Source organism: Microtus pennsylvanicus, unplaced genomic scaffold (genome assembly GCF_037038515.1).
Source record: "Microtus pennsylvanicus isolate mMicPen1 unplaced genomic scaffold, mMicPen1.hap1 Scaffold_47, whole genome shotgun sequence".
In the NCBI taxonomy this organism is placed as follows: domain Eukaryota; kingdom Metazoa; phylum Chordata; class Mammalia; order Rodentia; family Cricetidae; genus Microtus; species Microtus pennsylvanicus.
The window spans coordinates 191,931-217,558 of record NW_027460981.1 but is presented as its reverse complement, the minus strand read 5'-3'; the positions used below and the strand labels follow the sequence as shown (position 1 = coordinate 217,558).

General features: G+C 46.0%; 1 protein-coding gene across 1 annotated transcript; it reads right to left on the bottom strand.

Moving 5' to 3' along the window:
* Nucleotides 1–2,072: 2,072 nt before the first annotated feature.
* LOC142842264 (fibroblast growth factor receptor 3-like) lies at nucleotides 2,073–15,399 on the bottom strand. The gene is given in 18 exon segments (XM_075959106.1): nucleotides 2,073–2,133; nucleotides 2,135–2,214; nucleotides 2,382–2,487; nucleotides 2,633–2,770; nucleotides 2,968–3,038; nucleotides 3,119–3,241; nucleotides 3,359–3,546; nucleotides 3,625–3,735; nucleotides 3,811–3,932; nucleotides 4,155–4,360; nucleotides 4,651–4,802; nucleotides 5,286–5,430; nucleotides 7,188–7,378; nucleotides 7,458–7,581; nucleotides 8,108–8,277; nucleotides 10,760–10,813; nucleotides 11,108–11,377; nucleotides 15,297–15,399. Coding segments are annotated over 18 exon segments (2,415 nt in total).
* Between the last annotated feature and the right edge of the window lie 10,229 nt (nucleotides 15,400–25,628).

Below are 25,628 nucleotides of genomic sequence, written 5' to 3'. Positions count from 1 at the left end.
GGCCATATTCCAGAGGGCATCCCTCAGAGCATCTCTGGGGATGAAGACACACATACTACTTTTAATCTGACTTGGTTTGTTCCCAGTCTGGAACATTTAAACCCCATCCTGTACAAAATCTTTGGCTGTCTTCCTTGTTACTTCCGTGCATTGTTGCTTTAAGAGTTTCAGTCATTTTTTGAGGCCTTTCAATTCACCCTCCTGCCTCTTTATACTTGCTTATCTCTTGGGGGATGTTCCTCAGAGTTATCTCTTGGGATGAAAAATAAAAACACTTTACCTTCCCCAATACGCTCCTCGGACTGAGGAACCCCGATCATGAATCCCCACTTTCTAGATCTCAGTGGAAATCCACCTGCTGCAGCCAGCACAGCCTGGATAGCCAAGACTGGTGGGGGGGGGTGCCGGGATTGAGACACAGAGGCTTCTTTTCAGGTGCAAGAACAGCAACCTTTATTTTGCCCAGCAACTTTTTATACCTCTATTCCTTCTGTGGAGACCCTCCGGCCAGAAAGAACAACACAAACATCCTTGTCAATTACAGACCACAAGGAAGTTCCCCTGTGGGTCGGGGGAGGGGGAGTGAGGGCAGCTAGATCACAACAACTAGGGACCCTGTACAAAGTTATATGTGGAAGACAATCAAGGCAGTCCTAGGTATCTGGAAAATGCCACATGCCCACAGATTATAGATTGCCTTTTTGGCAAATTGCTACAGTAGGTACTTTAACCACTGAGGGTAAGATAGACACAACCAGTTGAGCCACCATAGCCAACCCAGGATGATGGCCAGCCACAGGCCAATGTTAGTAAGCAGGAGTGTCAGACTGGGAACCAGCCTATTCTCAGTACTACTCAGAACAAACAAGAAAATCAACTATCGTTATCACAACCCATGTCCAAAAGGCAAGGCATCTGGGTAGAGAAACTCCTCTCGACCAGAGGAAACTAGACACAGTAGAAGGAACCTAACATCAATAGGACTTGGGGAGATTGGAGTAGGAGGCTCAGGCTCTTTAACTACTTCCTCCTGCCTGTTCACTGTCACCAGGTATCTTCATGGCTCTGAGTCCTTGGTATGAAGCTGTCTGGTGCCCCTTGTTTGGTTGCTGTGGGGGAACCAACAAACATCCAGACCTACAGCTTCTTCCCTACATAGATCTGGTTGTCCTAGAACTTGTTGTGTAGACCAGACTGGTCTCATAGACCAAGTGTTGGGATTAAAGGCATTCCCTATCAGTGTATACTGTTTAAACCAGGGATTTTGCCTACTTTCCTTCCCACAGAAGTTACTACATATATCTGAGCATCCTGTGTCCTCATAGGATCCCTCCTCTGGTAAGGCAGTCTCAGAGTACGTCCTTCACACCCCCATGGTACCCTCCTATGGACACTAACTCTCTTAAATCCTCTCTTTGGAACTTCTAAACTGGTAACCCTGATGTTCTGAGAGGTAGTTTGGGTCACAGACAAGCATGTCCAAGCCCAGCTGCCCTCACACTGGGAAGGAAAAGGTAAGACAATTAGTCCTCCTAGGGCCTGAATCCAGCACTTTGTACTAGGGACCAGTCAACAGCTAAGATTCCTCACCAGTTACTATCTCTACCCCCACAGAGACAAATCTCATAACCAGTCCCCACAGAGAGTGAGGATGTGGCTGTGCAGATGCCAGAATGGAAGGTAAGTGGCACAGGTGTGAATCAGAACTGGTTATCTCTTTATTTTTTGGAAAGTAAGTTGTTTGCATTAACAAAACTACTTCTGCCAATGTGGGCTGACAAACCACATGCTAGGATCCAAGAAAAGTTACCCTGAGACACTGTCCTGGCACTGCTAGCTTATAGGCAAGAGACAGCCACCAAAGTCAAGGGCTCAGTAACAGTACAAAAAAATAACAAGAGTAAGTTCACTGCTTTTTCTTACTACGTTTGAAACATAATAGTCAATACTATAAAACGAGGAAGTGTCACATAAGAAGTGTTAACCCTACAGCAAATACAACTTGTAAATACTCCATACATTTTATATACATAAACATTAACTGGGGCTTGGTCTATGGGATTCTTGGCCCATCATGTCTGAGGCCTCCAATTCCTGGGTTGGGTTGGGGGTAGCAGGTTGTGGATGAACAGTTATCTCTAAGGAACTGGGGCTCCTGGTATCCTCATCACCTGGCAAGCTCTGCTCAAAAGGCACTGATAGGTCCAGGTATACCTGTTGGTAGAAAAGGTCATAGGACTATGTTAGTTTGCATCCCCTTGATCCCACGGCCATCTATGTTCAGGCTGGCCCTTGAAGGCCAACCCCATTACTGGAACTTGGAGGAGCATCCCGCCCAGGAATCAGAGAAGGCAGAGAGGGCAGGACTGAGTGGTACTTACGTGGGTTGATGTCACAGTGAGGATGCCATCTAAATCCTCTACCAGAAGCTTGAAGGTGGGCCTCTGTGAAGGCACTGCATGCCAACATTCCCGCATGATCCCATACCTGTGGCAAATATGACTGTGGTTTCTTGGCCTGTTGTCCATCCCTACCTCACCCAAGGCTACCAGCCTCCTATCAGGAGCCCTGGTAGGAAACCAGCCACTCCCAGGGACTAGTTAGAGGAGTGCACAAGGAATGCTTTGCTCACAGGTCATGTGTGCAGTTGGCAGGCTTGTGCATGCGGTAGCCATCTTTCAATAGTTTGAAAAGCTCTTCCACTGGGATGCCGGGATATGGTGTGCCCCCCAGTGTAAAGATCTCCCAGAGCAGGACTCCAAAGGACCACCTGTATGGGAGTGAGGGCAGAGGCCTGTTATTCCTGGTCAATTACTGTAACAGTTTTACAACAGGACAGGTTACCAATGGGCAAGGAGGAGTGTGTGGATGAGAGACATGGCAGGGCTATGCTGTTGTCTACAGCCTAAAGGCTGTGATAGGTGTGACTTGGGTCTTGCTATCCCCATCCTATGTTAGGACACATACACATCACTCTGGTGGGTGTAGACTCCGTCAAACAGCGACTCTGGTGCCATCCACTTCACAGGTAGCCGGCCCTAGGCAGAGGGAGAGTTGTTGGCTGTCAGGTGTTCCCTGGTGGAGCACAGCACCCCAACCACCCTGTAATGGGGCTCACATATGTGGTCTTCTTGTAGCATTCCAGATTGTGCACATCACGGGCCAGGCCAAAATCTGCAATCTTCATCACATTGTCCTCAGTCACCAACACGTTTCTGGCAGCCAAGTCTCTGTGAATACACTGAGGAGGCATGAAAGGAACCTGTGCTAAACTGACACCTCCCTAGCCTAAGCAAGCTTGATATCCACTCTTCCACTCAGGAAGACCCTACCTCACCTGTGCCCCAGCTCTGCTCACCTTCTGAGAAGCCAGGTACTCCATACCTCTGGCCACCTGATAGGCACAGGACACTAGATCTTTGCGGGTAAGCTGTTTTTCTGGCAGCCTGGAGGCACCATAGTATTCCATGCTTAGGGGCCTTTGTGCCCGCAGGAACTCCCGGAGGTTACCCTTGGCGGCATACTCCATCAGCACATACAATGGCCCTGGAAGTACAGATACCTCGGAGATGTTGTGTGACTCAGGGGCCCCCATCTAACTGTCCACCCACCTGCTGTACTTACCACCCTGTGTGCAGGCCCCCAGCAGGTTGATAATGTTCTTGTGCTTGCCAATAGCTTTCATCATCTCCATCTCAGACACCAGGTCCAACAAGTCCTGGTCATTGGCATCATCTGTGTTGAAAGTGGGAATGTCAGGTGGTGGCCCTGCAGCCCCCACTGCCCTGTGCTACTTCTCTCCCTCCTCACCTTTCAGCATTTTCACAGCCACAGTGACAGGCTTGTCAGTGTTGTCCATGTTAAAGCCAACAGCCTCTGCCATAAAAACCTGGCCAAAGCAGCCTTCTCCTAGAGAATTACCAAGTGTCAGCCTGTCCGAAGAAGCAGAGGCAGTGAGTATGTGCCCAGGACCCCCAGCCCTCATGGCCCTGTGCCACTGCATCCATAGCTGGCAATTGGGCTCTTGCTCATGAAGACAGAGTAACCCAAGTCTCACCCCGGACCCCACCTCCAACAGACCTCTGCCTGGTAGCCATCTAGCCCCCAGCCACAGAACCTCCTCCAAGTATACATAAAACCCCACCAGCACTGACCGAGTTCTAGATATTTCCCACTTTGGGTCGGCTGGCAGCTCAAGCTCAGAAATACTGGCCATTACAGTATGTTCTCTTGAAACTGGGTGGACGATGTGGACCAAGGGTATATCAGAGTTCATGGAGGTCACCTGCTTGGATCATTAGGGATAGGTTGGTGCCAGACAATGGATGCTGGGCATTGGGAAAGGGTTGAGGTGGTGTAACTTCCAGGAGTAGCAAGGTCAAGTCCATGTGAGGCAGTATGTAGGGCCAAGAAGAGGGATGCTCAAACAGTGGTTACTGAAGACTCAAAGTTGTTTTGAGTAATGTGGGATCCATGTGGAGAATAGGAATAGGGAAGGGTCAGCTCATCTGACTGCAGAGAAATGAGTACCAAGCAGGCCTCAGGTAAGGCTGGGACTTTAGGAGATTCAAGGTACAACAGAGAGATCAAAACTTGTTATCTACTTTAAGTTACCTGTTGCTCAGGTGTGAAGCAGAAGCTATTGTCAACATTGGGAGACCTCAGGTTCTTTCTTGAGACTCTACGCAGGTAGCAGAGTGTCACAGTTGCAGTCAAGATTAAGATGGAGAAGCCCACCCAGAAGCTGATGGTGCCTGCAGATAACCTGCCAGCCGCACTACTCTCTGCCAGCTCTCTCTCAGCTGCAAAGACATAAATGTTGATGCCTCATCCAGCCTTGTGGGACTTCCCATTGCCCTGAGCTCTAGGTACCTGTTGGGGAGCAAAGTTACTGGGATACTCAGAGTTTGGTGACCTACATCCCCAACTCACATTGGTAGTCCAAAACATCTATGAGTCAGCAGGGACCAGACTCAGGAGAGAAGCCTGGCAGAGCCAGAAGCATCCACACCACCACCAAGGCTCCCAGGAGATCCCAGAGCCTCAAGGCTAGACTATGGAAATCCAACTAGAGGATTGTGGGGGAGGCCTTTGCAAGATCAAGACGAGGAAGGGTGACACTCCCATACCAAGCACAAGGCCAGGGTGGTTACCACAGGATGGACTGCAGTAAGTCACAGTGCACCCTGCTGTCCCTGTCCCTGGCAGCTTTGTTATGTTCTGAGCTCGCACCATAAGAGGGCAGATGGAGCACCAGCACCAGCAGCAGCAGCAGCAGCAAATACCTGGCAGTACCTCCAGCCATGCAGAGTGATGGGAAAATCCGAAATAATTGCCTGCCAGACAGGTGTACTCCCCTGAGTCCTCAAAGGTGATATTGCGCAAAGACAGAACTTCTAGCTCCTTGTTGCTTGTGTTAATGCCTGATGTCTACAAAGAGAGAACAGAAATCAATAGGCAAGCACCAGCACGTCCCTTTGGGTACCACAGCACAGTCCACATGGAGATGATCAGACAGGCTTCAAGGAAAATGCCGCCTCTGCTACCACCTTGACAACTACAGCTCTACCACTGCAATGGATGCTGAACCAAGGCACGGAGCCTGAAACCAGTCCCTCTGTTGGTGGATAGTTCCCTGTCCCAAGGCAAGCATCGGGCACTTGGGCAGCATGGTACCACAAAGAAGCAACATGCAGGGTTAGTACAGAAAAAAAAGATGGGCAGACAGATGTATGGAGAGAAAACCAGAGGAAATCAGTGTCAGCCAGAGAATGGTGGAAAGTCGATGTTCTGAAGCAGCACAGGGCTCAGCCCCTGGAAGGTTCTGAAAACTTCTAAGCAAGAGAACAGCACAGACCTGAGGGGCTTTGAAGGAGATAGGAAGTCAGTGCTGGCTGGGAGCTACCAGTATTATCAAGGCATCAGAAACAGAAGATGAGTCAGAGGTGGGTCAGTTATCACCTACTTGAGGACTGTGAACATACCACCAAAATGCCTTCTCAGCCATGCTTATGAAATTGATGGCTCAACAAATGTACTTGCCCCATCCCATTCTGACACACTGAAAGATAAAGGTGTGTATCTGCCTTCAGATTGTCACTGATCCAGGATATCTCTAGAAGACAATGAGGACAAGACAGGGCAACGGAGATGCCAAAGAATGGGTTGGGGGAGGAAGCATTGGAAAGCTGCCTGAAGCGAGGCACATAATGGCAGTGATGGGAGTGGTTTCAAAGACTGGCCTCCTTCATGTCCACTCTCCCTACACACACACACACACACACACAGAGAGAGAGAGAGAGAGAGAGAGAGAGAGAGAGAGAGAAACACATAGACAGACAAAGAGAGAGAAACACACAGACAAAGAGAGAGAAACACACACAGAGAAAGAGAGCACACACACAGAGAGAAACACAGACAAAGAGAGAAAACCACATACAGAGATAGAGAAAGAGAGAGAGAGAGAGAGAGAGAGAGAGAGAGAGAGAGAGAGAGAGAGAGAGAAAGGGAACCCATACTCTTCAAATCTTCATCCCAAGGGTCATATCACATCAGCCTGTGCTCACGAAACCACACACCCACAGTGGGAGCTACACTGGACATGGCCCTAGTGGTCTCTCTCAAAGCCAGGATACCAACTCCTGCCAAAACCTGTTCTTCTCTCCATCAGACCTCCAAGTCTCTCTTTCCTGTGTTGCAAAGCCCAACACTCTCTCTCTCTCTCTCTCTCTCTCTCTCTCTCTCTCTCTCTCTCTCGGCCCCCACCTGAGGCTATGAAGCAAAGCTACAGGCAGAGGGAGGCAGGAAGAGTCCGTCAAGGCAGGGTGGAGCTAGTGCTACAGTGAATGCAGCTGGAGAGTGGACAGCCAGTACTCTGATGTCAGAGGGTACTAGTACAGCAGACATCCCCCTGAGCCACCACAGCTATCACCCAGAGAAGCCTTCTGTAGGCCCAAGCCTCAGAGCAAACAGAGAAACAAGTCCTACGGGAGGGCACAAGTAACACAAAGCCTGCCTGGAGCTCAGAACAGGTGATCAGTTCTGAGACTCAGGTGCCCCTTCCCAGAAACCCCAACACGTGGGTCCCAGTCCCAAGGTATTCCTCAGCTGAAGAGGGACTTAAGGACCAGGGCAAGGCACTTCCAGCTAACCCATCCACCCAACCAGCTGCCAACAACAGAGCCCACCTTGAGTACGATGACATAGGGCTTGCCATCCGGGCCTGTCTTGCTGCCATTCACCTCAACATGCTTCAGCCACTGGATGTGTGGTTGGGCATCACTGTACACCTTGCAGTGGAACTCTACATCACTTCCTAGGGTGGCTGTCTGGTTTTCTGGCAGCCCAGCCTGCAAAATGGGCCGATGTGGGAAGCGCTCTGTAAGACACAGACAGTCGGTGCAGTGGGTCCAATGGCCTGAGGCTGACCTGCTTTAGTCACCCAGCCTGGCTCTTACCCAGTACATCCAGTGTGTAAGTCTGCTGGATGCTCCCAAACTTGTTCTGAACCACGCAGGTATAGTAGCCACTATCAGAAGGCACCACACTTTCCATGACCAGGCTCCAGTGCCGGTGCCTAAGCTGCAGGTAAAATTAGTAGGTGAGTGACTGTGGATGCCCAAAAATGTGAACCTGTTTTCATCCTGACAGATAGTTAGGCTATGCAAACATACTTCTGCTCTTTATTTTGTAATATAAGGTTACCTAGGAAGTGACTGCTTTCAGGATACTTGGTCTAGAGTGGCTTCGCTACTTAAACAACAAAAAGCTAATGACTTGATACCTCAAAATGTTAAAGTAATTAACTGTTGTACCTGTAGTTCGTATCAAGTTAAGGAAGACTTTTGTTGCCTTCTTCTCCTTTTGTATTTGGATATAAACATATAAGGAAAACTAAACAGGGAAAATTTCAGTATTCACTGGAATGCCCTCCTGGTACTTTTCTATGGTTTCAGTTTTATTACTTTTCACTTTACTTCCATTTCTAAAATCTCATGCCCCTACCCTGGCAAGAGGTATTTTTGTCGAGGCTGGTCTATGACAAATGATATGGGCTATACCCTCTGAATCCAGGCCCTACCTATCTGTGCCCCTTTTCCAGACTTACCTTGATGCCCCCCATGCGATGCTCCCCTCGGAATTCCTTGCCATTCTTCAGCCAGGAGATGGAGGGGGTGGGGTTGCCAGCAGCTGCACAGTGGAAGCGTACCGTGCTGGTGGCTGGCACAGCCAGCAATTTCATATCCATACGGTCTGGCCGAGTCCAGTAAGGGGCCCCTGATGGCAGAAATGCTCATAAATAACAGCATGATCAGTACACCCTTGCAAAGCTCCCCTGCCAGCACACCCTCAAGCTTCATCCCTCATCTGTATTGAGACTCCTTTGCTTTGTCTGAACACTGCATCCACAGCTGTCCCACTCTCAGTCTTGTATTCTCTTCTCTCCATCTGAGGCAGGCTCACAGGTATAGGGACCCAGGAAGTAGAACCCAGTAGGATGTAGATCCTGGGAAGCAACTAGGCCAGGTCATTCCACCAGTACACCAAACCTGAGTCAGCCTGTATAGTGCCCAGTGAAGGCAGGTACCCTTCAGGTCATGCTTCCCCTCCACTGAATTCCCTCCTTCCTCTTGGGTGGGTGGAGGATGCTGTGGTGGACTATCAATTTAAGATGTGTTACATCTTTATATGTTGTGGAACAATTGTTTCATGATGCAAAGATGTGTTTCACTTTTTTATGTTGTATTTGCTTAGCTTGGTGAAGCTGTGTTACTCTGTCTGGTCTAATAAAGAGCTAAATGACCAGGGCAAGAGAGGGATATAGGCAGGGCTCGCAGGCAGAGAGGATAAAGAGAAGGAGAAAGTTTAAGAAGGAACAAGAAAAGAAAGAGGAGGATGCAAAGACCCAGTCACCCAGCTACACAGTAAGCCACAAAGTAAGAAGAAAGGTATATAGAATAAAGATAAAACCCCAGAAGCAAAGTGTAGATGGGATAATGTAAGTTAAGAAAAGTTGGCTAGAAATAAGCCACGTCAAGGTCATACAATCATAAGTAATATGTGTCCATGTGTTTATTTGGGAGCTGGGCGGTGGGCTCCCAAAGAGTAGAACAAAAACAACCAGCAACAGGATGCCATATGTTTGGACTCATGAGGAAGCTGAGGGAGGCAACAAATTTCCAAAACAGAGAACAAAGGCCGGGGCAGGGTCTTCCACAGTGACTCAATCAGAGGGCCCTATGCATCTCTGGGAGGAGGAACTGACATGTGAAATAGGAGAAAAGTGTGCAGACACTGGAGAGGTGTCCCTCCTAGCTCTGAATTGCCCACCCAGGCTCCAAATTTGGCCAGTAGGCTTGAGAGAAGAGTGCCACAATGGGAGACTACAGCAACTTTATGGTGCCCAATGCCAGGTAAGGTCAAGAAAGTGACCCTTCAGGCACCTTACCTAAGTGTTTATGGTGCAAAAACACTAAATACAACCTGGGAAGTCCAGGATGACAGAAGAAAACAGGAAATTACAAACACATTGGTAATTGTTGGGGCAGAAGCTAGAGACCAATTGGGTTAGAAATTCTGCTTTGAACAACCTGATAGCCAAAGTTGAAAGGGAGAATGATAAACTGACCCACTTCTCAGGACTACTACCTTTTTTTGGCTTCAGTCCTAGAATCTAAGTCCATTTTTATGAGGGTTGTGAAACCTCAAACAAGTCCCTATACCTGCTCTCTTCACCCGCACACACTCATAAGACTCATTACCCTGTTTTCTCATTAAGTTTGTCTCTCTGATTCCTCTCAGACCCTTGTGCACTCTACCCCAGAAGGTTCTAGGTGGTCTGAGGACTCAGTTAACACCAACCTAGTCTCAGAGTCATAACCACTCCGCATAAGATGTCTGGACCCATGATGTTCTCCCTCCCTCTCCCTCTCTCCCTCTCTCCCTCTCTCTCTCTCTCTCTCTCTCTCTCTCTCTCTCTCTCTCTCTCTTTCTCTCTCTCTCTCTCTCCCACAATGGTTCTAGGCCATACCATGGGCACTGCCATGTGCCCTCATATACTCACACCAAATCTATGATGCCCCCTTTACAATGTATGCCTCAGCATGGCACTGCTCCCCTCCTGCTGGTCTGCAGCAACAGCCACTAGGTCTGTGAATCTGCTGTCAGACAATGGTTTCTACCCTGTCACTTGTATTTTAATAAAATGCTGATTGGCCAGTAGCCAGGAAGGAAGTATAGGCAGGACAACTGGACAGGAAGTAGAGGTGGGTCAATGAGAACAGAATTCTGGGAAGTGGAAAGCTCTTTCTGCCATCCTGGCCCTGCCACAGAAGAAGCAAGATGTGAATGCCTCTCTGTAAATGGTACTGAGCCATGTAGCTAACACAGATAAGAATAATGGACTAATATAAGTTATGAGTTAATAAGAAGCCTGAGCTAATGGGCCAATCAATTTATAACTAATGTAGACCTCTGTTTGATTTCTTTGGGACTTAATGATTGTGGGAACCAGGCAGGAAAGAAACCCAGACAACATGAATCCCTGGATCTATGTCCTCGTCAGTGGCAACCTGAGCTCCTTGCCTGGTTTACTCATATTCCTTCCCACCAGAACTTACCAAAATCCCTGCAGAGTAGCCCTGCCTCCTCACTGCCCCTGGGGCACTGTCTACCTGTAGCAGTGCCCCTAAACAACAAGACTACAGGAAGGAAGCAGCCTGATACTGACCAGGTCAGTGTGCCTAGGCTCTGATCTTACCTATGTCTTCAGCCACGTTCTCACCATCTTCTTCATCTCCTGAGGATGGAGCATCTGCAATAGTTATAAGCAAGCAGTGGTCCTGTGACACTCCTACATCCAGAGACCTGCTGCTCCCTATTTTGAGAGTACACTGCTCTCCATCTTTAGGGATCACTGCTCCCTGCCTTTGCAAGGCCATTCATTCAAATAGCACAGAATTGGGGGCACCCCCCTGTGATGTGGGGAACTAAGCCAGCAACACTCTTGAGCCAGGGATACTGGAACCATGCTGCCTTGGACTGCCCTGACCTCCCTAGCTATGCAGCTGCTCAACACAGTTGTCAGCCCTAGCCACCAAGAACTTACCTGTCACATGCACAGTGAAGCGGCACAGGACATCCTGAGTGAGCTGCTGCTGGCACATGTAGACCCCGGCATCGTCATGGGAGATGTTCAGCACTTGTAACCTCTGGGGCCCCACCAGGATGCGGTGGGAAGCTATCAGCTCTGTGTCATCCTTAGACCAGACAGTGCAGCCTGTGCCGGCACCTCTAGGCACAGAGCAGAACAGCTCCATGGTGTCCCCGCAGCCAAAGACCACTTGCTCTTGCTGGTTAGGCCCAGGGCCTGGGGCCTCTGTGGATGAAATGGAAAGCTGTGAAACAGATTCTTCAAAGTAGCATGCTGAAGGCCCATACTTTGCTTTGCAAACTAGCAAAGCTATGGCAGGCAAGTGAGAGGCATGCTCCTGGGGCTTGGGGTTCTGCCAGACAATGTTCAAACCAGGAGTAGGCAGACTATTTTAGTAAGAGCCCAGGGGTGTCAGTACCTCAACTCTGTTAGTGGTGTGTGTTAAGGTTTCTGTCTCTGTCCTGGAGGAGGAAGCTGTCTTCCAGGGATGATATGGAAGAGACACAGCTGCTTAGGACCAGCCTAGATTGGATTCACACATTAGAGGGTAGGAGGGTGATGATTAGAATTATTAAGCAAAGAGAAACAGAGATGAGAGAGAAATAAAAGATAAAACACAGAACTGCATCAGGAGGGAAATTTAGTGAATACTGAGCCACCCCTTTATTTTCCATATATCTTTTCATACCCCACTCCAAAGAGGTAAAGGAGGAGACAACAGACTTCATCAACAAGGTAAAACAAATAAACAGAGCACCTCTGATCTTTGGTCAAGATGAAGCTGATACACCTCTGTACTTAAAATACCAATTAACCACTCTAGGTCAGGACCACTTGTTTTGTAGTCACTTGTTGTCAACAACTTTGAAAAAGCAAAACAAGCCCAAACTCTCTGACCTCTAATCAAGGTGGAATGGACTCACATCTGTGTGCCCTGACACACAGCAGCACTCCTAGTAGCTGAAAGATCTGAAAATGTCAAGAAGGTTGGGGGAAGCTCTATGGTACAGCACCTGCCTGGAATGTCTGAAGCTTTAAACTCCTACACCTGGGGTTCCCATTTCACAAATGAGGACCATGGTTTGGCTAGGGGATGTGAGCCAACTGGAGCTAGAATCACAGTCAAGTGGAGACAGCCACCCATCCTGAGAGTTAAGAAACTGGAGTTCTTGGGTGGTTAGACACAGGTAGCCATACACTTCTCCCCTACCCAGATGGTGCCCAGCTCATGAGGAGACCCAAAGGCCTCACACCTAGGGACACACCACCAGCTGGTTATCACACCCAGATTTCCCTGCTAGGACCTAACAATGACCATCACAGGCACAGATGGGCTCGGGCTCCAGGACAGGGGCAGGTAGTCCTGCTGGTCAGACCTCCTTCCTTAGATTCAGATGGACTGGTTAACATGTCACTTGCCATTCTGCAGATGCATAGCCTACATTCAATGCCCAAATGTCCATTCAAACTAAACCAGTACCAGTTCTGCCCATCCCAGAGTCATCCCACCAAGATTCCAACAGCCGGAGAGACTGTCCTCAAAAGTATCCACGAAGCTTGTGTCCCATGGAGCCAGACAGATTTTGTTTGTCCCTGAGTGGGCCTCACAGTAAGGAATCTTCTATCCTGACCTCTAATTCTCCTGCTGCCATGTCCTATGGAGGCAATCCAATGCTGGAAGCTTCCTGAGGCACCAAAGAAGACCAAGAACTGTCTAGTCAGTGGCCTCAGGGCAACCATTACCCAAAACAGTTGTGATTTAGTCTGGGCAAGACAAAAGGTCAAGCTATTCACACAAGTACTCTCATCAAGAGAGTGACTGGGGAAAGACACAGCATTCCACAGGATGGAGAGACAAATGCCTGGATGTATGAGGTGGGGAAGGGAAATGGCCCTGAATCAGCTGAGCTGACATTTGATCTATCTACCTATCCTGTCCACTAGGAGCCAGCACAGCCCAGATACATTTGGGCTCAGGCAACAGCAAATCCAACACTGTGATCCCATTCCAGTGTCACAGGGCCTATAGGAGCTTGTGTTGTGAGTTCCGCAGGTAATAAGGGAAACACAGTGTGGGATGTGGCTTGAGACAACACAGTATATGGTATATGCTGAGGAGAGAGTATCAGATCATGGTCTCATGGAGCCCTCACACCCCCATCAGCCTTGAGACCTTCGAAAACACAGATATTTTAGATTACAATTCATAACACTAGCAAAATTACAGTTGAGAAGTAGCAATAAAAATAATTTGATGGTCAGAGGTTACCATAACATGAGGAACTGTATTAATGGAAAATTAATTAGGATACTTGAAAACCACTGTAGGCTACTCTCTACCCCTATTGAGAACCCAGAACCCAGATTGCCCTGCCTACCAGGGGTGGCCAGTGTGATTGGGGCCTAGCCCTGCTCCAGAACTCTTAGGTCCAGCCAGCTCCTGCTTGGTGATTTATGTTCCAGAGAGAGTCAGCCATGTCTTTGTGTTTTCATTGCCAGGCCCATCTAGTTAAGGAATAGGATGAAGTTTATTGGCTTGTAAACTCCCTGGGTGGGGCAGGGCTGCTGCATTTTCACCAATCCACCTTCATTGCCTGGAGCACAGAGAGGGTTCATGCTTTCCTCTGGACCTAAGATCACTGACATCAGACACAGGGAATAATATCTTCTCCTAAAATTGATATGGTTTCTGTCACTGGCCATTTGGCTCCTGGGGAAGGAAGCACTAATATGCAAGCCGAGGCTCAAAGAGAGTGCTGATTTCCTGACAACTGCTGTCATACCAGCTGAATGGCATGCACACTCAACCTTCCAGTCCACTTCCATTCACCAAAAAAAAGTTCCAGGCCAGGCAGTGGTGGCTCATGCCTTTAATCCCAGAACTTGGGAGGCAGAGGCAGGTAAATTTTTGTGAGTTCAAGCCAAACTTGATCTAAAAGAGCTAGCTTCAAGATAGGCTCCACAGCTGTCTCAGGAAAAAAAAGGAAAAAGTTCCAGGAGAGCCCAGCTGCTGAGTTAGAAAGGTACTTGAGGTACTTGCCCCCACCTGCACCTTCCTAGGAGGCTGAGCTGAGCTGCGGTCAACTGGGTGGAGGAGAGGAGGCCGAGCTGTGCCACCAGGGTACAAAAGCCAAGGTTTAAAGGAGTGACTGTTGGGACATCTGCTCCAGTGGGGAAACAGCTCACCGTGTACTGTGCGGCACCATCAGGCCATTGGCCTGCATTGCCACACCATACCCAGGCACAGTGGGCAGAGGTTAGGAAGAGCCAGTACACATATTCACCTCGGGGAGGTAAAGCCTCAGACTCTGGCTTTGTTTGATGGAATTCAGTGTCCCATCAGACTTTGCTGGCCAGTCTGTTTAGCTGAGCTGCGATCCTGGGACAAGTGCCCCTCACCTCCCAGAGTGTGGTCTACAGAGGTATGCCTCTGAAAGAGCACCCCGCAAAACACCTACCGGCAAAGAGAGGAGTGGAAGACCTGAAGCTCTCAACATATCATGTGAGACACTGGGTGACAAAAGCTGAGCTTTGGCTGGAGTCCTCCTGCCTACCCCCAAACTCTAGCCTTCATTTTGGCTTAAGATGAGCAAGAACTGTCCTCAGTTCGAAATGGAGCTAGAAACCAACAACAGGCAGTTTTTGTCAACAATGGGAATCATGGAAACCCAGCAAGTGGCACTCTGACTGTTTAAGCTGAGAAGTCTGAGGCTCCCTGTCACAGTGATCCATTCTATTGGGTGCCTTACACTTGGGTAGTGATCCTGAGACTCAAGATACCTCATACAAGCTGGGCGGTGGTGGCGCACGCCTTTAATCCCAGCACTCGGGAGGCAGAGGCAGGCGGATCTCTGTGAGTTCGAGACCAGCCTGGTCTACAAGAGCTAGTTACAGGACAGGCTCCAAAACCACAGAGAAACCCTGTCTCGAAAAACCACAAAAAAAAAAGATACCTCATACACTGACACATAGCAATCTATAGATTCGGGAGAAGAACCGAACTCACTGCTCCCCATGGTGCTACTCAACCTGACATCCCCTACTCACTCAGGGGCTATCTGCCATTCCCAAAGCTTCTGACGGCCACCATCATCATCCCACATGTATCCCACCCTGCAGCCAGGCACATTGAGTCAGTCCATACCTGGTAGTTTCCTCACAAGTCTCTGCTCTGTGCTAGGAGGTTGGGAGGCAGCTCTGGTCCCAACCACTATGCATAGCACTAGCAAGCAAGCCAGGACTCCCATGGCTGGAGATGGCAGTGGCATCCTCATGCACAAGGCTCATATGAGGGTGTTACATCCCCAACGCGTAACTTCTGGTCCAGTGTGGGTAGATCCACTCTGGAGAGTCTGTGGGAGGAGACCAGCAAGTTTATCTGAGCAGGTGTGGTGGGAGGGGTCTAGGGGGTGGGGGAAGGGGATGAGGAAGACAGGAGGGCCTCAAGTACCTGAAAAAGGAAACCAGACCATTCTACCTTCTGTGGTCCCTCTCTTTTCATTCCCTCCACAGAGACAGAGCTCTCCACTATATTTTCTCAAAGTTTTATTTTTTCTTTTGACTACAACTGGTAAAATTAAGGTAAATTTAATTATGATGTTTTGGATCCATTTACTCTTAAACCCTCTCAGCAGTTTTCTAGGATGTTTGTTAAGCAGGCTTTGGGAGACTTCTAACTAAATGTTTCATTGTATTCTTTTTGAAAAGGTTTTCCCCCTCCAGACCCACAGGGACTGGCCTTCCTGAGAAGTAAACAAGTTGTTACTCTTCAGACACATGCAAAACAAGCAATCAAGGCCCCAGGGACCATTATCCCTTGCCACAGCAGAGTCATGCCCTCTAGGGTCTCTCTATTCCTCTGCAGTCCCCTGGCCCTCCAGGTATCACTTATGGCAGTCTTGCTCTGTCACCCTCGGACAGTTGGCCCTTGCACCCATCATCCATGTGTGACCCTCAGTGAGACCAGCAGACACGTGCTGCAGAGGGAGACCAGCAGACAAAACTTCCTTTAAGTTAAAAGACTGAAAAACAATGCAAGTTTATTTATAGTAACATTGCCACAAGCATCTTCTTTGACTACCTGAGAGCTGCTACAAAAGGGGATGGCTTGATGGAGTTTTTAAAGGCACAAACCTCAATTGTCTTTACTCCTGGGGTATTTTTGCTATGTGAGAAATTATCCTGTTCTTGTTTTTTAGAGCAAGCAAGGATAAGTGAGATTACAGAAGCAGAATGAGCATCTGGCTAATATTTTAAAATAACAATTATACAGTATGGAACAATTTTGAGAAATGATCCAGGTGGCTCTGGGATCAGTCTTCCCTTTAGATTGCTATTGAGACTCAAATGCTGAGGGTCATGACTTAGGGTTGTAGTCCAGACATCCTGTGGTTAATAATCCTTAGGCTGAGACTCCAATGTTTTTCTTTCTTCACACAACTTAGTTTGACACTCAGTTTGAAATGGAGCTAGTTTTTAAAATCAGACCCAATTTCTGATTTTAGAGTAGCCAGCGTGGGGGTCAGGCAGGTGGGCTCAGCATTTGCACACAGAAGGCTGTAGACAGCCTTCAACACAGGCTGCTGATTTCTTACCCCTCATGCAAAAGGCTGTTAAAACTAGGTCCTGTGTGGCCAGGAGAATATGAAGTCGGCAGTTGTGATAGCTCCTAACAGAACCCTCACTAGTCAGTAGTACTGATGTCTCTAGTTCAAATTCTCAATTTATTCACGTTTGATGACATAAGCAAATGGAGACTTAAGTGAACAGTATCTTTAGAAATTAGGCCTTACTGTCAAGTTGTAAAAGTTTAACAACAGCATAAGTAATAAAATATGATATTTGGGTGGTGTACTATGTGACTTCTTTAGGAACAACTCAATAAGGTGTAGCATATTCCTAGTCCTGGAAATTTGATTTTATAGCATATGATATCTAACTGGAAGTACTGTCTTCCCCATCACATAGTAACCATCTTTAAACATTTTATATATGTGCATATTTCAGGAAACTTCTAGAGTTCCAGTTATCAATAGAGCTTTTCCACCTTGCTGTTTTAGTCAATATTCTATTGCTGTATAAAGACACCATAACCATAACAACTCTTATAAAAGAAAGCATTTAATTGCAGCTTGCTTACACTTTCAGAGGCTTAGTCCATTATCAGTATGGTGGGAAGCATGGTGGCATGCAGGCAGACATGGTGCTGGAGGAGCTGAAAGTTCTACATCTACACCAGCATGGAGCAGGAATAGAGAGTCACTGGGTCTGGACCCCCAGTGACACACTTCCTCTAACAAAGCTGCACCTACTCCAATAAGACTATACCTCCTAATCCTTTCAAAAATGCCACTTCCTGATGTCAAATATAAAATTATATTAGCCTATGGGGGCCATTCTTATTCAAATGACCACACTTCCCATATACCTTCCTTTACTTTGCCCACCCACCTACCTCCTCCATTGAATCTTCCCTTATCCTGTTGTAACACTGATATAGATATGAATAATTTGCATTAGTATAGATTTTGCTTTATTGATAGAGATTTACTGTCAATTTTGTTATATGTATAAATGTTTCTGATGTAACTTTTACTTGATAACTTTTGTTATATGTAATTTCGCTATGTTAAGGTTAAAGCCTTCCTTTTTTTGTTTAAACAGAAAAAGGGGAAGTGATGTGGGAGTGTCATATATCAATCTGTTGATTTCATTGGCTAAGCAATAAAGAAACTGCTAGGCCCATTGGATAGGCCCACCCTTAGGTGGGTGGAGTAAACAGAACAGAATGCCGGGAGGAAGAGGAAGTGAGGTCAGACTCGACAGCTCTCCTCTCCGGAGCAGACGCGAGAGAGACGCCATGCTACCTGCTCCAGGGAAGACGCACGCTATGAAGCTCTGACCCAGGATGGACTTAGGCTAGAATCTTCCCGGTAAGCGCACCTAGGGGCGCTACACAGATGGTTAGAAATGGGCCAGAGCAGTGTTTAAAAGAATACAGTGTCCGTGTAATTATTTGGGGCATAAGCTAGCCGGGCAGGGCAGGCGGCTGGGGTTTTGGGGTCGCAGCCCCGCACCGCCCATATTACTACACTTTATTCAATTTTCTGTTTTTTTAAGAGCCCGTACCCTACCAACCCCTTCGTAGATACCTGGCCTCTGTTTATATCCTAAATGAAACACATTTAAAGATAGCATCCATGTATAAAGTGGGAAAAAACACATTGTTTGTCTGTTTTGGTCTTGGTCACCTCACTTAGTAGGATTTTTTTCAATCCATTATTTACCTGCAAATTTTATAATTACATTTTGTTTTCACAGCTGAATAATATCCCATTGTATAAATGGATTATATTTCCATTATCCCTTCCTCTCTTGATAGACATCTAAACTGTTTCCACTTTCTGGAGAGAAAAGCAGTGAACATTGGTGTGCTGATGCAGGTGAGGCTCTTTGTATGTATGTCCAAGAGTTGTAGAGCTGGATTCAGAGGTATATCTATTTTCAACCCTGAGAAGCCTCCTCACTGATTCAGTAGTGGCTGTACCAGTTTACACTCCCACCAGCAATGAATAAGTGTTCCTCTTTCCCCACATCCTCAGAGGCATGCGCTATCATTTCTTTCTTTCATCTGGGCCATTATGGATGGTATAAGATGAAACCTCCAGGTAGTTACAGTTTTTGTTTCCGTGGTGGTTAAGGATGTCAAACCATCTGCTCTATTCACATGCAGTGAACATATATACATACATACAGTGACACACCCATACATGTGAAGTAAAACAACAAATCTTTACAAAATAGTTGAAACAAAAAAAAATGGGACTGGGATGGCAATAAGGCTCTGCAAGTAAAGGTGCTTGTAGCCTGACAACCTGAGTTTGGTCCTCAGAACATTCATGATAAAAGGAAAGAACAAACTCCAGCAAGTTGTTCTTTGTCCTCCAGGACACACCCCTCCAATAAATAAATAAAAATTACCAAACTGCCCAAATCAGTAAAATTCTAACAATGACAAAAACAAATAAATAAATAAACCATTGAAAATTGTGGATCAGATGATCAAATTTCTCTCCCATACCACCTTAAACTGCCCAGAAATCCCTGCAAATCTATTGTCATTTCTTTCTGGGTACTTCCAGAGATTTTTGTTGTTATCGATGTTTTTAATAATTTATTTACTTATATTTAATGTGCATTTGTGTTTTGCCTGCATAAATGTTTGGGTAAAGGTGTTGGATTCCCTGAAACTGGAATTACAGACAGTTTTGAGCAGCCATATGTGTGCTGGGAATTGAACCTGGGTCCTCTGGAAGAGAAGCCAGTGTTCTTATCTGCTGAGCTAAGTCTCCAGGCCTTTTTTATTGTTTGAGACAGGATCTCACTCTGGCCCAGGCTGGCTCCAGAATGATCCTCCTCTCTCAGCCTGCCAAATACTGGGATTCTAGGCTTGACCCAATATAGAGAATTTTTTTTCAAGTAAATAAACGTCGCTAGCATACAAGTTCAAGACTCAGGAAGGAGAAGACAGGTTAAGGCATAACCAGCTTAACTTCTTAGTCACACAGAAGGGATCCCCAAATCTTCTAAAATAGACAAAGAAGAGAAAAATCAATGTGAATGTCTGTACATGAACACGGGACTGAGCAGATAGATGGGTCAGTAAATAAAGGTGCTTGCCACTAAGTCTGATGACCTGAGTTCAGTCCTCAGAACCCTCACGGCAGAAGGAAAAACTGACTCCAGTTGTCTCCTGACCTCCACACACATGCACTCACACACACACATGCCATAGTGGGATGTGGCCCATGAATTTAATCCCAGTTCACAGGAGGCAAAGGCAGGTGATACTCTGTGAGTTTGAGGCCAGCCTGATCTACAGGGTGAGCTCCAGGACAGCCAGGGCTCCATAGAGAAACCCCATCTCAGAAAGGCAAAAGAAAAAGAAAAAAGAAAAATATGACCTAGAATAGTCCACAACACTACGGGGATGAACCTGTCTGACTAGTGAAGGAGGTCAAGGATGCCTCTTAGATGGTCTTCATCTGGGTGGTCAGCTTACCCCAAGTATCTTTGGCAGGAGATAAGATCCCAGAATTCACCAACCTTGTGACAGGACTATGGTTCCTCAAGACTACAGAGAATTCCAGGTTAAAGGAATGATATTCCTAGAAGTTACAACCAGGGTGTGATGGTGAATACCTCTGAATTGCAGTACTTGGGAGACAGAGGCAGGTGCATCTCTTTGAGCTTGAGGCCAGCCTGCTCTACATAGCAAGTCCAAAGCCCACTAGGGCTACATAATAAGACTCTGAAACAAAGAAAGGAAGTTAGAACCAGATGGACTTTATGATACAGACCTAAAACTCAGCATTTGGTAGGTGATATCAGAAAGATCAAGAGATCAAGACTGTGCTCAGCTATATAGTGAGTTTGAGGACACTATGATTATACAAGATACTAACTGAAAAATAAAAGCAAAACTCTAAATCAAACAATACAAACCAAAAGCATCTCCTTGCCAAATATGTGTCTCAAGGTATGGGGACCTACAGACAAGAGACACGCATACTTACAGACAGAAAGTCAATTCTTTTTCATTTTTACAAAGTGATCACAGTTTCCAAGCTACCTCATGTTATCAGGTGGATATTGCAACAAGGCATGGAATGCTGGTGATATGGCAGGCCCAGTATCAACAGACTTACTGGTGTCATCTCAGTGCAACCTCTAACAGACCTGTAATATGGTTACCATTATTATGCCCATTGTACAGAATGGGGAACAGAGGCTCAGGGGAAATGAAATAACTCATAGACAACAGTGCTATGAACTGTAGGAGGGCAGGATTCAAATTCAGGTCTTCTTGGCTCTCAGCCCCACATGCTAAGTGTTTGGACTGCCCACTATACAGCCTCCAGCAGGCGTTACTGCCTTGCTCCTCACTCTTTATGACTTCTCCCTGTTAGTGAATTAGTCATGTGTTGACACTTCTAGTCTCAGTCTAGTGGGGTGTTTATTTAACTGATGGATGTTGCTCCCCATTTGAAGTATATACGAACATACCTTTATATTTATGAATATATATTATATAATATCAATATATTAGTGAATATGTATTATATATATTTCTACTCTCCCTAAATAATTAAACAAATATTATTATTATTTCAAATACCTATCAGTAGAGTAGATCTTCACACATTCATTATATGAAAGTTTATTTTAAAATGTCAGAATAGAGGACTAGAGAGATGGCTCAGAGGTTAAGAGAATTGCCTGCTCTTCCAAAGGTCCTGAGTTCAATTCTCAGCAATCACATGGTGGCTCACAACCATCTGTAATGGGGTCTGGTGTTTTCTGGCCGGCAGGCAGACACTCAAATAGAATATTGTATACATAATAAATAAATAAATAAACAAACAAATAAATAAATATTTTTAAATGTCAAAATAGAGAAATAAATGTTTATAAAAATGAAAAAATTATAGACAGCTAAAAACTGTCTGTAACTCCAATTCCAGAGGATCTGACAGTCTCACAGTGGCCTACATGAAGGCAAAACACCAATACATATAAAATAAAAAAAAATAATTAAATTTTTGTAGGAGCCAGTGGGGACAGGAGCACCACAAGAAATCCCACAGAACTAACTAACCTGGGATCACAGTGGCTCACAGAGACTGAACCACCATCAAGAGAGCATGCATGGGACTGACCTAGGCCCTCTGTACACATGTTACAGTTGTGTAACTTGTGTTCTTGTGGGACTCCTAACAGTGGGTGCAGGGGCCGTCTCTGTTGCTTGATTTTGGGACCCATTCTTCCTACAGGATTGCTGCATCCATCCTTAATAGAAGAGGACATGCCTAATCTCGCCACTACTTGATAGAATATGTCTGGCAGGTATCCATATGAAGTCCACCTTTTTCTGAGGAGTAAAAAGAGGAGGAGGAATGGATGGGGAGTGAGAGCAGTGGAGGTAGGAGGGAGTTACTGAGAAAAGAGGAGGGAGGGGAAATTTTGGTTGGGATGTAAAAATAAAAAATAATAAAAATAAACTCATGCCCAAAAAGGAGAATATCAATTGTTATCATACTTAAACTTGAGGTATTAAAAGAATGGCCCTCTAGGGACATTGGCACTTATTGTAATTTTTTTATAATGTGTTTGCAGTTGTATAGAACTAGTTAAATAAAATTAGGCATAATTTTGATCAGATCTAATACATAATGTATTTGCCTTCTTCTTGGAATAGTTATATCATGTTTAGGCATTATTATGACCTGATATTCACCCACCTGAAATAAATAAGTGTAATTCCCAAATTGTTTGAGCTCTTGCTGCTCTTGCAGAAGGCTGAATTTCAGTTCTCAGCATCTATATGGCGGAACATAATAATTTGTAACTTCAGTTCTGTGAGATTCAATGCTCTCTCTGGCCTCCAAGAGTACCTACATTCATGCGCACACACAGCCCTTCCACCCACCAAAAACAAAACAAAAGACCACAGCATCTTGGGTCTTCTCCTTCTTGATGTAGTCCATCTCTGTTTTTTACATCACTGCTTGTCTTAATCAGAGCACCTCGAGAATCCAATCCCCACTTCTTGTCTTCATGTATTTCATGTATACTCCCTCAGGTAACATACTCTCAGACACACACACACAAATGAAAATAAATTTTGTGGTTGAGAAGATGGTATAAAAATTATAACAAATACTTATTAAAAAGCCCTAGGAAACCAAGGATGAAAGCCATTGTCATGGGAGTCTCCAGATGTGCATTGCTAAAGTTCCCTGGCATCTTGCAGGTGAATGCTGAAACAGTGAAGTCCTGCATCTGCACATCAGGCTAAACAGGCAGCTATCATCAGTGAGATCCAGAACGGCATGAGCATTAACAGTAGGCATGTGATGCCGCTCTCCAACCTTATGACCTACAAAGTGCAATGAAGGGGAGGTTCCAAGATGCCGAATCTTGAAGTTCACTGTCCACATACCTGGGAGTGTCTATGGCATATAAACTGTACCACTGTGTGAATTGACCTGGACAGAATGTAAGGTGTCACCACCAAAAGCCAAATTGAAGTGACAGGCTCAGACATTCTAGTAAGTTCCCAGTGTGACAACTGTAACACAGCCAGTTGAAACATGGCTTTTGCCCATATCCTAAATCTTATCCCATAGGAAAACTTACCATCACCAAAAATCAAGATACATATGGTGACCTAGGGTCTTAGTCCCTTAACCCATTTCCGGTGCTGCTTTCATAGCCATTTCCAGAGAGTATGGCTGAGGGTGTAGGTCAGTGGTAGACTGCCTGCCTAGCATAGATGGGGTTTGATCTTTATCAACACACACACACAACACACACACACACACACACACACACACACACACACACTACCTTGCTCTCTATTGGAAGTTTAGGGGAATCTAAATTTAGGGTGTCTGATTCTTGGTAAATATCACTCCCAGCATCAAAACATTATACCATGTGTGACAGTAGGAGCCCCGAGGACTGGGTGTTTTCAAGTGTATTCTAGTCTGATTTTTTAAATGCATATACCACTTCACTGTACCTGACATGCAGGTTTTCTGTTTTTGCTGTTGCTGTGTACATGTAGGTGCATATTCATGTGGATACCCCTCCATGTATGTAGAGGCCAGATGTTAGTCAGTCTTGGGTGTTGTTCCTCATGAACCATTGGCCTTTTTATAATAACTTTATTAGCATATATTAATTATGAATAACATAAATTTCATTCTCATCTTTTATGTATGTATGTGACACGCTTTTGTAGTAGTGATCTTTCTTTACCTTCTGTTGTAGGAGCTGCGGTGGGCTGCGTTCCTGCCCAGCTCCACACGGCTGGCTTTACCCGAAATAATTACACAGAAACTGTATTCTTTTAAATACCTCTTGGCCCATTATATCTAGCCTTTTTTCGGCTAACTCTCGCACCTGGACTAGCCCATTTCTTATAATCTATGTAGCCCACGAGCTGGCTTACCAGGAATGATCTTAACCTGCATCTGCCTGGAATGGGAGAATCATGGTGACTCCCTGACTCAGCTTCTTTCTCCCAGCCTTCTGTTCTGTTTACTCCACCCACCTAAGGGTGGGCCTATCAAATGGGCCTAGCAGTTTATTGCTTAACCAATGAAATCAACAGATTGATATATGACATTCCCGCATCAACCTTCACTTATTCACTCACTCCTATTCATCCCCTCTCTCTTCCCAACTAGTTCTTCTGTTTTCGTGTCTTTTATTTTTCCAGTAACATTTCAAAATGTTTTTCCATAGCACTTCAGTGAATGACATCAGGGCTGCTGTCAAGAACATGGGTGTGGAAGGGTTGTGTACAGGAACATGAGTACCTTACTAGTGTTTACACCATTGAAGACAATGCCTGACCATGCCCCCATCATGAAGCCCCGCCTTACGTGATAAGATGTTGACAGGACAGGTCTTCTGAGGGTCTTGTGCATGTTTGGCACAATTGATAGGTAACACTCTCCATGTCCTTGGTAACTCTATTGCATCACTGACCATGAGGCTGCACTGATAACCATCAGCCTTTGTGGTACCATGAACAGCTGCTTGGTTGGTTTTGTTGATTCTGGTGTTGGGACATCTGCTACTTTGGTTTGGAACTTCTGAGAGTGGCTTGGGACCCATGCTTCTGGGCATCTCCCCTGATATGGGATGAAGTCCTGGGTATTATCAGGTTTGGCCTGGCCTTGATACAATTTATGATGTGGTATCCTCCTTTTTTTAAATTTATTTATTAAAGATTTCTGCCTCCTCCCCACCACCGCCTCCCATTTCTTTCCCCCTCCCTCGATCAAGTCCCCCTCCCTCGTCATCCCTAAGAGCAATCAGGGTTCCCTGCCCTGTGGGAAGTCCAAGGACCTCCCACCTCCTTCCAGGTCTAGTAAGGTGAGCATCCAAACTGTCTAGGCTCCCACAAAGCCAGTACGTGCAGTAGGATCAAAAACCCATTGCCATTGTTCTTGAGTTCTCAGTAGTCCTCATTGTCCGCTATGTTCAACAAGTCCGGTTTTATCCCATGCTTTTTCGGACCCAGGCCAGCTTGGCAGTTTCTCAGGAAATTCGGGATCAACCTTCCCCTGGACCCAGCAATACCACTCTTGGGAATATACCCCAGAGAGGCCCTATCATACAACAAAAGTATATGCTCAACTATGTTCATAGCAGCATTGTTTGTAATAGCCAGAACCTGGAAACAACCTAGATGCCCTTCAATGAAAGAATGGATGAAGAAAGTATGGAATATATACATATTAGAGTACTACTCAGCAGTAAAAAACAAGGACTTCTTGAATTCTGCATACAAATGGACGGAAATAGAAAACACTATCCTGAGTGAGGTAAGCCAGACCCAAAAAGAGGAACATGGGATGTACTCACTCATATTTGGTTTCTACCCATAAATAAAGGACATTGA